The sequence below is a fragment of the Eptatretus burgeri genome, chromosome 8 (genome assembly GCF_056783735.1).
Source record: "Eptatretus burgeri isolate ZD-2024b chromosome 8, Ebu_testis_v1, whole genome shotgun sequence".
In the NCBI taxonomy this organism is placed as follows: domain Eukaryota; kingdom Metazoa; phylum Chordata; class Myxini; order Myxiniformes; family Myxinidae; genus Eptatretus; species Eptatretus burgeri.
In genome coordinates, this window is record NC_140968.1 from 3610779 (window position 1) to 3627897 (window position 17119).

The following is a 17119-nucleotide window of genomic DNA, read 5'->3' on the forward strand; positions in this document are numbered from 1 at the left end:
AAATCCTGGCTCGTCTGCAATGACTTTAGCTGCGATCTGGTGCATCAGACACTGAAAAACAAGGAGGCGTCCCCGAAATGCGCACTGCACGGCTTTCTCATTCATCATGTGCACCACAGCGTTTTCACCGTAAATCGTCTCCAAGACGTCTTGCAGGCCACTCCCATTCATCAGTACTCCTATGGCCCCCAACAGATTCGTGAAGGTATGGAAGGTCCCAAGTCACAGCACAACATCTCGAAATGGGCTATTGTCTGGAGCCTCATGTATTATCTCGGAAGCTTTCCAAAAGAGTGGCTGGTCGAAAGTGACAGCTGGTGGGGCGTTATGCTTGGAAGCAAGTTTGCAAATGTACTCTGGTGTGGAGAAGATACATGTCTTGTCGCAAGGGTACACATCAATCATCGGTAGAAAAACTACCGAACACTGTCCGGGACAGTCGCAGTCCTTGTGTAGTTCGTGCATTATTCCTTGATCGGAAGTGATGATGCATTTGGACAGCGAGCCCAAGTTGTAATGGTGCTATGACAGTACTTGGACGCACTGCTTGAATAATTGTGTGCCCAATACTCGCTTCTTTCTGACTGGTGTCCTTTCCAATGAGAAGATGTTGAAGCGGACAACGCAAGCTCAGGAGAACATGGTCAATGGCAGACTCCAGTTTAAGGTCTGTACCTTTCTGATACTTGTCTTTTAAACCTGGCACCAAGGTTTTTAGCTCGCTTTTGATGACTTTGGCGGCGGTTTCTAAGATTCTTCTTTTCTGGGCTTCCTCGTTGTCATCGTGTGGCCTGTTGAAGTAATTACGTTGGATCTTTGTAGTTTTCTCTGAGTCACAATATCAACGAGCCCCTCACCTTCAGCCATGGATATATCCTCCCCATACTGTTCAAAGAGTTTGGACTTCAGATACTGATTGCTGTAGGTGATAGAATTACTGTCATGCAAATATTCCTTCATCTTGTTGGCAAGGTCGGTAACAGTTAATTGTTCATCATTGGCCTCGAAGTAGGCGCACATCCTGTGAAATGCTTTTTCTTGGTCTGTGTCCTTTGGTTGCCCAACTTTCTGTCGCTTACTGTCACTTGGCCTTACCCTGTGCTGCAGCGGAACATCCCGGAGAGTGCGAAGATTCACATCACATGAATGATGGTACAAACAGCCTGCAGCGTGCAACTCTTTGCTGAAGTATTCAATACGTCCCGGGACAGTGGTAGCCCAGTTATCACTTCGTGTTTTACAGTGTGACAGTATCTTGTCCACAAAGTTTTATATGTTCTAACACAGCTATAGGCATCGTAATAAACACTAATTTTGCTTGCCGCAACTTTGTTCCCACAGAATAAGCAGTCCGTCGAACTATCGTACGGTCCACCCAAGAGGTGTGCACTTCTCTTGATCTAACTTGGGTTTCTTGTGTTTCTCCATGTTCCTTTCGTTTACGTAATTCATCCGTTAAGATCTGTGCACTCCAGTTCCAGCTGCTACAACGATGTCATCTCCTCTCTCGACACCTGCCTCGTTTGTGCCATCATGTCCTTTCCTACCGATATCCACTGTCTTCACTTCGTAACTCCTTCTGGCACAAGGGGCAGTTTGGGTGCTTGCCCTGCACTCATTTTCATGATCTGAACCCCCCCCTCCCAAAAAAAAAAGAGGACGTTCAAAGGGTTACAGTGGTTGGAAAGTGTTAAATTCACCAGATATGAGTGGATATCAGACATGTGCTCGCATCGGCTGCCATCTTTTTCTAACCTCTTATCTCGACCCTTTATTTTAGTCCAATTTTTGGCAACTTTTGATATGTTATTCTGTAGACTTGATAGAAAAGAAAAATACCATCAAACGTTGTCTTGCAATTTCTCCATATTTTGACTCTACTAACAGTCTATAAGCGTGGCACAATGGAGGACACCTATCCTCAAGCGATCCCCCAACCCAGCCTCCGAGTCGTTGGATTACATGCGTATGCCATTATGTTCACTCTATTATTGCTTTTAACATACTGATGGTTATCTCGTTCCATGAAGTCAGGTCCACTTTCTGGTGACTGATGATCATGATCGGATTTCTCCAACCATCCTGAACCTACGCTGCTCCCCAAAGCTCTGGTATAGACGCCTTGGTTGTGGCCGATACCCAATACATCCAGCACACACAAGGTTCCTTCCTATTCCTCTCCTTCCCTCAGCCATACCAAGCATTTCTCCTTCCTTAACATTCTCCACTCATTTCAACCTTCGAACCCAGGAAGATGACCCTTTCCACTGTTCCAACCTGATCATCTCCTAATCTGATTGCATCGATGTTCTCAGTTCACGTGATTTTAATCTTTTTTTTTTTTTAGGTTTAAATGAAGACCAGTTTTTCACTTTCCTTCTTCACCGTCTGCACCAGTTTCATCGAGTTCTCTTTACTTCCTGCCAACAGAGTGGTATCGTCAGCATACCTGAGATTGTTGAGACATCGTCTTCCAATCATGACTCCAGCCTCCATGTCATCCAAGTTTGATTTCCTCAGGATGTTCTGATTATAAAGACTCACTGCACTCCATACTCTGTTCTTAATGCTGTTTAGTGTTTGGGCTTTTTATCACACTTGTCAGGTGAGGAACCTGTTTTCAGGTTATCACATCATGTCCTCGTTGATGGTCGCTGGAGGATGATCCAGAACTGAAGGGTCTACTGGAGTGCTCAGTTCCTCTCTACCGACCACAGGTTTGTTATAGCAACTCTGAACTTGCAGTTCAAATCTGGGAGAATGGTACCATCCCAGCCTTGGCTGGATGTTTGCAAGCTCAAGGATGAGAGTGCAGCTGAGTGGGGATTTTGGGGGTCTGAGTGTTTTGTGGAATCCTGAAAAGTTGTGGAGTGCCTTCAAGACCACCGTTCTTGATGTTGCTGGTGGATGTGTCGGTACCCACCATCAGACGAAGAAGAACTTTGTCTCCCAAGGGATGCTGGCAACCACAGACCAGAGTTGCAGGGCAGGCTTAATGGTAGAGCTGAGCTGTTCAGGAAATTGAGGCATAAAACTGTACATCTGCTGAGGGTGGACAAGGAGGCCGATGTGTGAGGAATTTGTGAAGGGGTAGAGCATCACCTGCAGTCAAGTGATTCTCGTCCTGCTCTCGAAGAATTTGTGCATTGTGTTCTTCCAAACCCGTCCCTTGGTGCACAGCAGTTTGAGCGGTGGGTGGTGCTGGTGGGTTCTTGACAGAGGGGTCCAAAGTGAAGGCCCCCTGGGCCGGTTGCTTTGAGTTGGATGTCAAGGGTGTTACTATCACTATTGCTGACCCTCAAATCGACTGTGAACCACCTGTGATTGTTGAAACGCGTGCTGTTGCGAAGCATTTGAATGGTGGTGAAGCTCTTGGGATCTGTGGCATCCATACTGAACTCATGACTGGTGGAAATGCTGCACTCATGTCATTGCATGCAGTTCTGTGCTCTGCCTAGAGTACAGGCATCTTCCCAACTGACTGGAAGAGGGGCCTTGTTGTCCCTCTCTGGAAGGGGAAGGATAATCGCCAGGATTGCAACAGCTACTGAGGGGTGACGCTGCTCTTCATGCCGGGCAAGGTCTTTGCTCAAATAATTCTTGATTGGGTTCACCACCATCTGCTTGAGCACCAACTCCCAGAGCAGTCAGGCTTTCCACCAAAGAGCTCAACGATTGACTATGTCCTTGCTCTTTGATTCCTCAACAAATGCAGATGAGGGTTTCGGCAGGGCTGCTCATAGCCTTTGTTTATCTCTGCCAAGCGTTCGATTCAGTGAATGGAGATGCCTTCTGGAGGATTCTTGGTCTTCGTGGGGTGCCACCAAAACTGATCAATTCGATGTCTGACCTCTACTCTGGTACTGAGAGTGCTGTGAGATGTGGTGAAACCATCTCTGACTTATTTCCAGTTGTTACTGGAGTTCCTCAGTTTTGTGTACTGGCCCCGACACTTTTCAGTGCTTGTACGGACTGGATTCTGGGGAAGATGTCGGACAAATCAAGTTGCAGTGCATTGTTTGGGAGTCTCAAGATATCTGACCTTGATTTTGCAGATGATGCAGTCATTTTTGTGGAAATGTATATCTTTTTGGGGGCCCTCAAGGTGCTGAATGAGGCCTCTAAGCCACTGGGATTATGGGTTTCCTGGGTCAAAACTAAGATCCAGGCTTTCAATGACATCTTGGATGCTGCTATCTTGTCTCTACCTGTTTGTGGTGAGGATGTTGAGGTCACAGAGAGATTCACTTACCTTGGCAGTGATATTCTTGTCTCTGCTGGCTGTGAGCCAGAGGTCAACAGACGTTTGGGTTGGGCCTGGGGAGTCATGGATTCACTGGATCATGGGGTGTGGCGCTGATGGTACCTGTGCAGGAGGAAGAAAGTCCGAGTCTTCAGGTCCTTGGTGCTTCCAGTCTTGCTCTATGGATGTGAGACTTAGACTCTGACCAGGGATCTGTGACAGAGATGTAATTCCTTTATTACCACGTCTCTTCGGATCATCCTTGGCTATTGCTGGTCAGATTTTGTGTTGAACGAGCCTCAAATGAGATTTGTTACCCGCATAGTCCGTGAGTGTCAGCTGCAGCTGTATGGACATGTGACACGTTTTCGTGACGCTGATCCTGCTCACCAGATTCTCTCAGCAAGGGAGCCTCCTGAGTGGAAGAGGCTAATTGGCTGACCACGTGCCTCGTGGTTGCGGCAGGTTGATCAGCATCTCAAGGAGATGGGGATGGGCCAGGCATCTGCATGGGGAATGGCCAGATGGAGGTCCCTGGAGTACTAGCGGAAAGTTGGACGCAGTGATGTGCTGCTCCGGCGCAAGCTCCCATTCCTGACCTCACCTGAAGTGCTCAGACATCCCCATTTCTCTTTGCATAATCCATATCAGTTCATGATAAACACAATCAAAAGCTTTGATATAATCTATAAAACAGAGATGCACCTTCCTTTGATATTCCATTCCATTGCTTCTTCCATGATCCACCTCCGATTTGCGATTTGATCTCTCGTACCTCTTCCTCTTCCGAAATCTGCTTTATCAATCGGCATTGCTCCCTTCATGAAGGCTTCTATTCTGTGTTGAATGATCTTTGGTAAGCTTGTGAAATCAAGGCAATGATTCGGTTATTTGAACATTCTATTCTATTACATCCCCCGTCATTGGTAATGGTATGTAGACTGACTGCTTCCACCTTCTCGGCCAAACAATTTTGTTTTTACCATGGGGTATCAAAAAAAAATAAAATACAATAATAATAACAGAGGGGGGAAAAAAAACCTTTTTGGCAAGAATTTCCTCTCACAATTATCAGGTATCATTTGTAATTTGTTAGCATAAGACGTGCGACACCTGATTGACGTAACTCTGGGCCGATTCGGACTTCCAATCTGGATGGCATCAAGGCCTTGGATGCATTATCCAGCAGGGAAGTCCTTGAAGTGGGCAACCGTTTATGTATATACTTGAACGCTGCGTGGGCACCACGTGGGTGCGTGGCTGTGCTGCTGATGCAGGAATATGGAATTTGTTCATGGTGCCGGTGATAACTCGTCTACTCTTTGCGAAGGACACCGTGGGATCTTTAACATCCCCAGTTAATGTGGGCAGATGGGACGCCCAGTTTAATGTCCATCCGAGGGACGGCACACGCATTGATGAATCACCCTGCCTGTTAAACACTAAGATGAGAGTTTAAAGCTGGGCCGAGATTCAAACCCAGGTGTGAGAGCTTGGAGGAAAGTTTGTGTTGCTCTTTAGCTACTCGGCCAGCCAATGATTTATAATAAAAATACATAACGTGTATGTATGTGTCTTTCTTCCCATGAAACGTTTTGTCTTTAGAAAAACCTTCTTCAGCTGCAGCGCCTCGAGCTAATGGGCTGTGAGGTGGCAAATCTTGCTGGCATAAGAGAAAGCGTCTTTGAAATCCTTCCACATCTTGTTTATCTCGACGGTGCCGACAGGCTGGGGGCTCTAGAACCAGATTCAGAAGATGGTGATGACGATGGAGGTGAGGTTGGAATTGCATGCTTTGTACCTTTTCTTGTTGTTTCTTAAGCCGTGACTGCAGTTTCACAAAAACTAACAAAATAAAGGCTTTTTGAAATTCCCAGTGGAATTAAATGTTGGTGTATGATGGTTATTCTGAAAAGTCACAAAGTGGCTTGTGGGAATTGTGTAATTGAGGGACTGGTATGTTGAAAGCAACAATGACCAACTCCCCTTGGGTGTATTCCGAGACGCTTGAATCAAAAAAAAAAAAAAGAATTAAAGCAAAATTCTATACATACAGCACAAATGTAAAAAAAAAAAAAAAGCAGTCATAATTATATATAATTATATCTCCAAAAATTATTTTTATACACTATGTGTGTGTATATGAGCCTGGTGTGGCGCGGTGGTTGGGATCTTTGGAGTCCTGAGTTTGAGCTCTGCTGGCCGCTGAGTTGGCATCAGGGGGGTTGACTCAGCCTGTCATCCTTCCGAAGGTCGGCGAAATGAGCACCAGTATACTAGTAACCAGTATACTGGTAATTATCCCTGCGTGTCGAAGGCGACTGAACGGTTTGCATCAGGAAGGGCATCCGGCCGTAAAAAACATTGCCACAATAAAGGGTACCATGATTGGAGCCCGCCAAAAGCTGACCCCTGTTCAGGGATAATGGCTTTCAAATGGTGTGATGATGTATATGTGTTTCCATACAGTCATGGCCAAAAATATTGGCACCCTTGCACTTTTTCAAATAACTCTCAATTTTCTCTAAAAAATAAGTTGAAATTGACAAAAGTATTTTGTCTCCACAATTCTTCATTTCATTATTCATATTACAGAACCTTTGTTTTTCATTCAGAACTTAATATATCCTTAACTCAGAAAATAAAAATAAATGACTGACAATTATTGACACTCTCGACTGAATATATGGTATCACAGCCTTTGGACAAAATAACTGCAGTCAAGCACTTCCTCCAGCCATGAATGAGCTTCCTTCACCTCTCTACTGGTCGTTTGTCCCACTCTTCTTGTGCAAACTGTTCCAGTTCTCCCAGATTTGAAGGGTGCCTTCTCCCAATGACTGTTTTCAGATCTGCCCACAGGTGTGCAATGGGATTGAGATCTGGACTCATTGCTGCCCACGTCAGAACAGTCCAGCGTTTTGTCTTCAACCATTCCTGGGTGCTTTGAAGTGTGTTTGGGGTCATTGTCCTGCTGCAAGACCCCTGACCTTCGACGGAGACCCAGCTTTCTGACACTGGGTTGAACATTGTGCTCCAAGATGCCTCCTTGATAATCTTCTGATTTCATGATGCCATGTATACATTCAAGGCATCCAGTGTCAGAGGCAGCACAGCAACCCTAAAACATCACTGAACCTCCTCCATGCTTGACTGTATGGAAGGTATTCTTTTCTATGAAGGCTTCATTTTGTTTTCTGTAAACAGATATGATGTGCTTCACCGAAAAGCTATAATTTGGTCTCATCTGTCCACAGGGCATTCTCCCAGAAGGATTTTAGCTTGTTCAGGTGTGTTTTGGAAAACTCCAGTCAGGCTTTCGTTTGTCTCTCTCTCAGCGGTGGGATCCTCCTGGATCTCTTAACATAGAACCCCCTTTCATTGAGTTAGCCACAGATGGTGCGAGTTCAAACTGTCGTACCTTGTGTCTGAAGGTCAACTTGAATTTGTTTGGCAGTTGATCGAGGTGCTTTCTCCACCATTCGTACAATCCTTCGCTGCAATCTTCGATCAAGCTTTCTCTTGCAGCCACGTCCAGGGAGGTTGGCTACAGTGCCATGGGCCTTAAACTTCCTGATAACATTTCTTCCTGGAACATTAAGGACACAGGAACATTAAGAGATGGACTTGTTTGTAGCTTTGAGATTGTCCATGCTTGGCTAAATCTTGTGTCTGACCTCTTCAGACAATTCTCTGGTTTCCTTTCTTTTCTCCGTACTCATTGCCGTACACACAGTGACACAAACAGCAGAATGACTCCTGTTGTCTACTCAAACTGGTTGAATGAGTGATTTTTATATTGCAGGCACCTGCAACTCACCACAGGTGAGTTCATTTCCAAAGTAAAGGAGCATCACCTACTTGAAATCTAATTATTTCTAATTTCTTCTGATAAAACGGTGCCATTAATTAATATTGTCCGGGACATTTTAGGATTTCTGTGTGGAACAAGTTAAGATTTAGTAAGTTTTTATTTTTATTTTTTAATTTATTTATTTATTTTTTTATCTTGCCAAAACGGTTTTTGCAGGATGTTAGTCAGCTTGTATTTTTATTTTTTATTTTTATTTTTTGTCTGTAATCACAAAAAAAAAATCTGCAGAGCACAGTTATCATTGGAAATTTTTGTAACTTTGCATATCAGAGGCCTATAGAGGTCCCTTTCAGTGCACAAAATTTTGAAGGTCAAGGTCACTGTCGCAAATCAGGGGAGTCGACGAAACCCTTATTTTTTGAGTAATTTTGATCGGATCGTCTTCAAACTTCATGGGAATATAGTTCATGGTCTGGTGCTCAGCTGATTAATTTTTGGTGGCGATTGGCCTCGACCTTCATGTTTTTTTTTGTTTTTTTTTGGTCTGTAATCACGTATAAATCATTCTGCAGAGCACAGTTATCATTGGAAATTTTTGTAACTTCGCATATCAGAGGCCTATAGAGGTCCCTTTCAGCGCATAAAATTTTGAAGGTCAAGGTTACTTTGTCGCAAATCAGGGGAGTCGACGAAACCCTTATTTTTTGAGTAATTTTGATCGGATCGTCTTCAAACTTCATGGGAATATAGTTCATGGTCTGGCACTCAGCTAATTAATTTCTGATGGCGATTGGCCTTGACCTTCGTGGTTAGCGCCTAAGGTCAAATATATTTGACCCCAAGGTCAAATTTTCAAGTTTTAGGAACCATATTGTGTAGTACCTCAAATTGAACACCTCTGAGTGCTTTCTAGATATGTCAAGCTTGAGACATTATGACGTCATTTGGTGACGTTATGAGGCAAAAGCATATTTTTCATGGTTACTCTGTAGAACGATTCTCATCGGAATCTCTCGTAGGCAGATATTCCTGGTGGATAGCAGCTCTGTTCACCTCAGTGTGACATTAAAGAAGTCATACGTGGTCACCTTTTGGCAAGATACGGGTCACCCTGCGGGTGACATTGGTTTTGTTATTTTTGTTGTTTTGTTCCACTGCAAACCATTGAGAAATACGTTTGTGGAGACCAAAGTATTTTTAAATTTCAACAATTTTCTGGAAGAAATGGTGTATTACTTGAAAAAAGTGCAAGGATGCCAATATTTCAACGATTGGATTTGGTTTGTATTTCCATGATTATTCTGGGACCAGGATGTTGAAATGTTTGCAGATGTCAGTGGATTTCTCTGCAGACACTGTCGGGTCTTTCTATGTACAGCTGTTTTGACACGAGTTTTATTTTTATTTTTAAATATCCCAAAAGGAGGTGGCTGGTACTTTCTGTTTCTTCCTGACAAAACCTGCATTTGTCCGATTGCCTCAATCCCGCCATCTTCTCAAAGGCATGCATGTAGTGTCTGATTTTGGGCATTGATGATAACTCGTTCTCCTTCCTAATTAATTTGACTTCTTCTTCGCCATTGCAATGAACCTTCCTTGTCGATCCCTGCCCCATCAAGCTCTGTTTTTCAATCTTCCTGCTCCTTTGTCATTCTCCCAGTTGCCAGAGTATATCTGCTGATTAATTAGTGGGGCGGCTTCGCCCAAATATTCAAAAGAATTGTGTATTTTGTGATACAAGCACCAAATTTGGCACAAATGTACATTAATGTGTTGCGAACATTTTCAGATATTGGGCCACTTGAAATTCTCTTTTTATGTCCGCCATATTGGATTTCAAAATGGCCGCCACTTGAAATCGACATTTGCTATTATCTCTGGACGTAATGCAGCAATTGACTTGATTCTGGTATCTAAATGCATGTTTTTGGGGGCAAGGAATCCAATGGTACCATTTTCAACTTAATATTATCTATCACAGTCTGTTATATAATTTTATTTGGAAATTATCCAGGCAAATATTGGATTCAACACAATACTTTGAAATTAATGTCTTAGTTCTGTAAATATAAATAAAAAAACTATACTAAATCACTAGTAACAACTCAGACAAGCTCATATATACTGGCAGTCTAAAATATAAATTCACATCAAGTGACTGCAGCAGCACTGTACATCCTGCAACACCGTGCCTACAACCACGACTGTCTGGGAGAAACTGGGGATGCAGAGGACCTTCCGGAGTTTGAAGACTGGTGTTGCCAGAGAGGAGAACACATCCCCCAGTTTCACTACTGGGCAACCGTGCTGGAACTAGAACTGTTGGTTCTCGTGTATGTGCGTTCTCTCAGGCAGGGATCATTAATGATGTACCTCAATGCTCTGACAGAGCTGGTCCCCTGGTTCCATGCACTGGATCACACCCACTATGCTGGGTGGATACCAGTGCACCTGAATGACATGGCCGAACTCACCATCAAACACCCAGATGTAGCCAGGAAATTCAGGGAAAGCCACTTCACCGTTCAGAAAACGCAGAGGGTGTTCTCTTCAATCCCGATTGACCAGGCACATGAGCAGAATAATGCCTGCATCAAAGGGGACGGTGGAGCAGTTGGGCTCACTGACAACCCTAGTGCCCTACGTCGCTGGATGGTTGCGGGACCAGAAGTTGCCAGGGTGATCGAAGAATTCCAGGATGGGAACCGAGCTGTTCAGGTTCCTCTCAGCAGCTTTCATGGAATGGTTTGACCAGGAGCACAAGCAACTCGTCATTACTGATGGAGGCAGTGCTCAGCAAGCCACTACTGCCAGATCTGACCTCACTCACCCCCATGTAACCATGAAGAAGCTGACAGTCGGATGTTGCTCCATGCATCTCGCAGTCCAGCATGGACACCATGCAATACTCATCCGGACTGTAGACACCGATGTTGTGGTGCTCACAGTGTCCCTGGCACAGGAGTTGCAACCAGAAGACAAACTGTGGCTGGCATTCGGAACAGGCCAGAGTTTCCGATACCTAGCAGCACACGAAATAGCAGCTGGATTGGGACGAGAGAAGGCTCGTACACTGCCAATGTTCCACGCTCTAACTGGATGCGACACTGTGTCTAGTTTTCATAGAGATGGCAAGAAGACTGCGTGGGCAGTCTGGACAGTACTGCCAGAACTCACTGAGGCGCTGCTGCTGCTGTCCTCTGCACCTCGTGACATACCAGACGATGCAATGCGCATCATCGAGAGGTTCATGATCCTGTTGTATGATCGAACCAGCAAATGCACAGACATTTACAAGGCCAGGAGGAAACTCTTCGCAAGGAAGAACAATGTGCAGCTCATCCCTCCAATGAAGGCAGCTCTGGAGGAACATGTCAAGAGGGCAGTGTATCAAGGTGGACATGTGTGGGGTCAGATACTACTGCCAGCACCAGAGCTCCCTCCACCAACCAACTGGGGTTGGTCAAGGACTGGAGAAGGACAGTACACACCTTACTGGACCAGGCTAACTGAGGCAGCTCACAGCTGCATTGAGCTGGTTTCTTGCAAGTGCAAGAAAGGGTGTGTGAGGCGCTGCAAGTGCAAAAAAGGCTGCCCTTCAGTGCACAGCCCTCTGTGTGTGTGAAGGGGACTGCACATGACGAGTCAACAACATACATGTACTTGTGGCAATGCTGAACTTGTTAACATGACACTGTTTATGTACACGTATCTTCAGTACCGGTATATACAGAGCCTCAGATACCAGTACAACTAGCCTCAAATACTAGACCATGAGCATGTCAGTACTATACCTAAGACATTTACAGAACCAAGACATTATTTTCAAAGTATTGTGTTGAATCCAATATTTGCCTGGATAATTTCCAAATAAAATTATATAACAGACTGTGATAGATAATATGAAGTTGAAAATGGTACCATTGGATTCCTTGCCCCCAAAAACATACATTTAGATCCCAGAATCAAGTCAATAGCTGCATTACGTCCAGAGATAATAGCAAATGTAGATTTGTTTATATTTCATTTATTATTTGTTTATATTTGATTTGATTTGATTTATTTATAGCCTGGTGTTGGCGCAGTGGTAAGGGCAGTGGCTTGGGACCCAAGAGGTCCTGAGTTCAAGCCCCGTTGGGACACTGAATTAATATATGTATCTATATGTATATATATTGTTGCGGATTCGCGCCCGCCGGCGTGCGAACGGCCACGTAACTCGAATCGCGGCACGTCGCCCACCGGACGGACAATCCAGTCGTGACCCTCTCGGACTAACGCCGGGAACTAGTCACGGGTGGACCTTTCGGCCTCACCACGATCGTGCCAATCGGCCCCCCGCGTGGGATAGGGTTGCTCGCCAAATTCGACCTACCTAAGTACCCACACGGAGGGTAGACCGGGCGATCGCACCTCGCCGCAGGTCGACTTCGGACACGGACCACTTTAAGCGACCCGTTCCGTACTATCGGGATAACCGAGCGGTGTTATCGTCGGCCTCGACGGTTCGATTAATTATCGGGCGTTTTAGCCCACGACCAACCCTTTACGTGAAGTAAGATGGAGATTCAATAAAGGAAAAGACGAAGCGAAACGGGAAAACAGTTCAACATAAGGCACATTTATTTCGCGATGAACGGAAAGCACACATATACAATTACACCAAAAGCAAATGCAAAAGAAGAAGAAGCACAATAATACACAAAAAGCAAATGCAACAATGCAGATCTAACCGACTACCGAGCACACGGCAACACTTATACAGTTTTACTTCACAGACGGCGCCGACAACACATACACTCAAAGCAAAAGAAAAGGACCACCCTCAAGGATGAGGGGGGTAGGCGGGCCTGGGGCCGAGACCGCGTCGGGCCTACCCGTCTGATGATGAGCCGCAAGATGACGGTGGCGCCCCAACTCCGCGGGCCTCGCGGACAGTCTGGTAGGGGGTGGGAACGGGGCCCCCTTCTCGCACTATCTCAGCGCGGGGGGGAAACAGGAGGGGGTTGTTGGGAAACAGGAGAAAAACGCCGCCGCCACCTCTCCACAGCTCCGTCCAACCGCCTTCTCCGACTCCTCTCTTGACTCGTCCCAACTCTTCACTGACTCCGAACTCTTAACTTCTCCCCTCCGAACTGCTCTGTTTGGCGAGCGCGGCCCCTTATATGCCCCGTGGCCTTGCTCCTTCACCTTCGACCCTTTCCCTCTGACCCTTAACCTCTAACTGGCTCCCCATTGGACCGAGGAAAAGTGGGCGTGAATGCTTTTTGATCCATGAATTTGCATATAGCGATATTACTCCAACGCACCTGGAGGCGGGGCCAAATCGCCCCACGCTCGCCGATAGGACGGAACAGAAGTGGGCGTGAGTCGTTTTTGATCCGTTTTCTTCGGAAAGGCCGGCGCTTTTGCACCCCTGCTCGGTGCGCGCCCTGTACGAGTCCAGTATCGGTGCCCACAAGCGGCGTGGGAATGACGGTGATGCGATGGTTGCGAGGGCGAGTTGTGACGGTAAAGGTCGTGGCTGTTGTTGTGAAGCGGCGTTGCGGTTGGTGGTTGTTGTGTGATGGCTGTTGAGACGTGGTTGGTGGTGGTAGTAATGGCGGCTGGTCCAAAATAAAGATAGTAAAAGAAAAACGGCTATCTAGAAGGGTCGCAGCCCGAATGAATGACATTTATTCCCTCGAAACAACGGGTTTGGGCCTAACTACACATATACTTAGAGATATCTCACCTAAGGGACCTGAATGGTGGTTTGCGAATTTCGTCAACCACAACACTACCCCCTCCCCTTTTTACAGACTCGTCCCGAGTCGTCAAATTTTCGTGTGCCATCATGTGTAGTTTTCCCCGAGTACATTTTACCTACGGATCCCTGAGTGCGACATTCATGGTATTCGTGTCCCCAAAATAAATAACCTGAGGGCTGAGTAACTACTTAAACAAACTCACTCACACGGACGACTTAAATAAAATTGCCGGCGCTAAGACAGACATGCCGGGGGTGCACTCATATGTACAGTACATCTTAACCTTAACTTACAAATTTTACACTAAATCATGGCCCAGGATCAATGAACTCTGCAAAAAGAAAGCAGTTAGCAGGGAGCCAGGCTGCTCGCATGCAGTCTCTGACTCAAACAATGCAGGTGACAGGGAACGTGGCCGGCTGCTCACACGCAGTCCAAGGCCTTCCCTTTTGAACTGAACGCAGTGAACCACAACGGTGCATGGGCTGCACAAACACAGTCTCCGTGCCAGCTCAAGTGGCACACGCAATGAACACAACGAATGGATGGATGAATGGATGGACGCAAACACGGTGCACGGGCCGCCACTGCAGGCCCGTGTTGTAGCTGCCAACAGGGCAGTTCTTGCAGCTTGCAAACTGTTGCTTTTACGATGATCCCGGCGCGCATGGAAATGAACAGGGGGGGGGGGCAAAGCAAAATTGAACGGGGCCGGTGAACGTGGGCAGTGGGCATGGCATGGCAAAGGCAGCAGGCAAACACAGCCCACAGAAGAAGGCCGCTGCAGGCAAACCCAGCCGGCAGATGAACTGGCCGGCACAGGCCTTGCAGCACAGCAGCTGCAGACGATCCAGCCGGCACAGGCCTTGCAGCAAAACAACAGCTGCCGATGAAGTGGGCCGGCCTTTGCCTTGCAGCAACGCAGCCAGCAGATGAAGCTGGCCAGTCTTTGCCATTCAGTTGAGGTTGGTGGAGGGAGTGCGGTGGTGCTGGCCACTCGGAAGGCGGGCTCGGACCTACCCTACGGTCTCCCTCCCAACCTATCGCCTTTGCCTGTCACTGTCTATACCCACTCCCTTAATTTGTCAAACCCCAATTTAGCCCCAACTTATTTTTTTATTTTTACTTCCCCACTATAAATCGTCCCCTAACCCCCTTTATCGTCTTTGTTCGGCTAACCTATCCTGTCACCTTGCCTACTCCCAACCCCTACGTTCCCTTCCCGGAGGGGGATAAGGGAGAGCTAGCGTCCTGTGTCGAGGCCCAACGAAGCCTCAGGATGGCCTCCCCAGACTTCAGCGATCTAACCCAAAGTGGGTCCAGCGGCCCACAACGAGAGCGAGGGGATGGATGGTGCGGAGGGGTACACTTCCTATCTACCCTAACCATTTAACTGTTAAACTACCCCGGGGCTTTCAACAAGCCCCTCGCGCTTAAGCTATTGGTTCTAACAACCCAGATTCACGTCGCCTGTGTTGGTGTCCTCACAATTTCGGGCCTCGCCCCCCAATTTTCTCTCCGTGCCCTCACACGGTCTCATGGCTGGGACACATGGCTCCCTTTGGCAGGCACGACCCTCTGCCGATTCTCCGACAATGGCACCCCCGGGCACTACACTGCCTCCGAGCCTACCAGCTCCCTAACACCGGGGAGTGCCCTCCATGGCACCTCCCCTGAAACGCACACGTGGCAGGCTGGCTTCCCAGGCCCCTTTCCGAGGGTCACCCGTGCCCACAAGACTGCCCACGCGGCTAATGGCGCCCCGGGCCCCTGCACCAAGCAGGCGCACCCGTGCCCACTACGCTATCCCTGCCCCCCATGGGCCCTTGGCCTACCACGGCCGACTCGCCTGGTGCCCGGGGTACCCACTCAGCGATACTCACCTTTCGCAGCCACGCTCCCAACCCGTCAACAGGGCTCCTGCACCCCTCCAAACGGGTTTCGAGCCTACACTCCCACCAACAACAAAACGACCTCCATTTTTCAATTTGACTAACCCAGCTAACTCACTTTACTCTGACCCCGGGGTCCCTTGGGCGGGAGTCACTCCTCCCCCCAATCACTCATCGCACCATGCATTCCCCATTCGCTCCATACACACAGACCCGCTGGCCTCACTCACTCATCATGTACTCACCTCACAACTCTTCAACACACTCACCGCTGAACTCTGCCATCCTCCTAACTACCTCCCCTAACTAACTCGTGCTCCCACGTCGTCCCTTAAACTAGTAGCACGTTCCTTTTAACACTACGTAGCTAAACTACGTCCCCATTACACATCCACAAGTCTGTCACTGTCTCCAAAATAATCCCATACTCCATTTTCCCAACCTAAATCTGACTAACAATCCCTCTAACTAATCCATTCCACGGGCCCCATGAGGACTTACCCCTGCCCCATGGAGCCGGTCTAGCTAAGCTAACCCTTCCCCCTCACTAGTTTACATCCTGTGCCCTGGTCAAGGGGGTCTTGCACCCGAAAGTGAGGCTTGCTTTTTTTTTTTTCTTTTTTTTTTTTTCCATGCGCAGCACCAGCGCGGCAACTCGCAGCTCGCGCACTTTGCACATGCCTGTGACGTCATGCAGCTGCACGTGTTCCTCGTCCCTCCTTGGACGGTACCATCCGGCAGGGATACCCCTCCTGCCGGATTCCAACCCCACGTGCAGCCATGGCGTCACCGTGCGCATAAAAAAAACACAAGCCCCACGTCTCGAGGGGTTCCCCACGCGAACACATGTGCTTTGCCCGTTGGAGCTTAACACACACGATCGCGTGGAGAACCCGTCCGGTCCAAATCCGTTTACCTGCCTAAGCTTTGTCCGTCCGCGGGATCGGCAAATCCACCGCGTGCGTTTCCGGACCGGGACTTCACTCTCGCAAGCGAGCACGTGGGGGCCTCGTGCGTTGCACAGCACGGACCTCGTGCTCACTGCTGGGTGAACCCGGCACGGTCCCCGAAACAACTACAGCCGCTACTCGGCTTTCTTTCCTCACATGTCGCCGTCGTCGCCATTCCACACACGCACTCCCGCGTGTTACGACGCTAACACACCTCACCATTAAACTCACACCGGGAGACGCGGCTGCATGTTCACACATGCTAACCGACATCTCCCTTACATACCGCTCTCTCACACACACGGTCTCCCTTGCACTCGGCCGTTCACTCACGCATGCCATCTCCCTCGCACACGTGGCTCCACTCACTCGCGGCCTTCCACTCACTCGTGCCATTTCCCTCACACAAACCACACCACTCACACGCGCGGGGGCACTCACCCGCGGTTCCTCATCCACACACCGTGCCT

General features: G+C 47.7%; 1 protein-coding gene across 13 annotated transcripts in view; it reads left to right on the forward strand.

Moving 5' to 3' along the window:
* The window catches only part of LOC147020944 (acidic leucine-rich nuclear phosphoprotein 32 family member B-like), a 54641-nt gene that overhangs the window by 19805 nt on the left and 17717 nt on the right, over positions 1–17119 (forward strand). For all 13 annotated transcript variants that reach the window (XM_085890648.1, XM_085890657.1, XM_085890654.1 and 10 more), the window contains exon 6: positions 5849–6017. In XM_085890648.1, coding sequence (XP_085746774.1) covers positions 5849–6017 — 169 coding nt within the window. The remainder of the gene's footprint in view (positions 1–5848; positions 6018–17119) is intronic.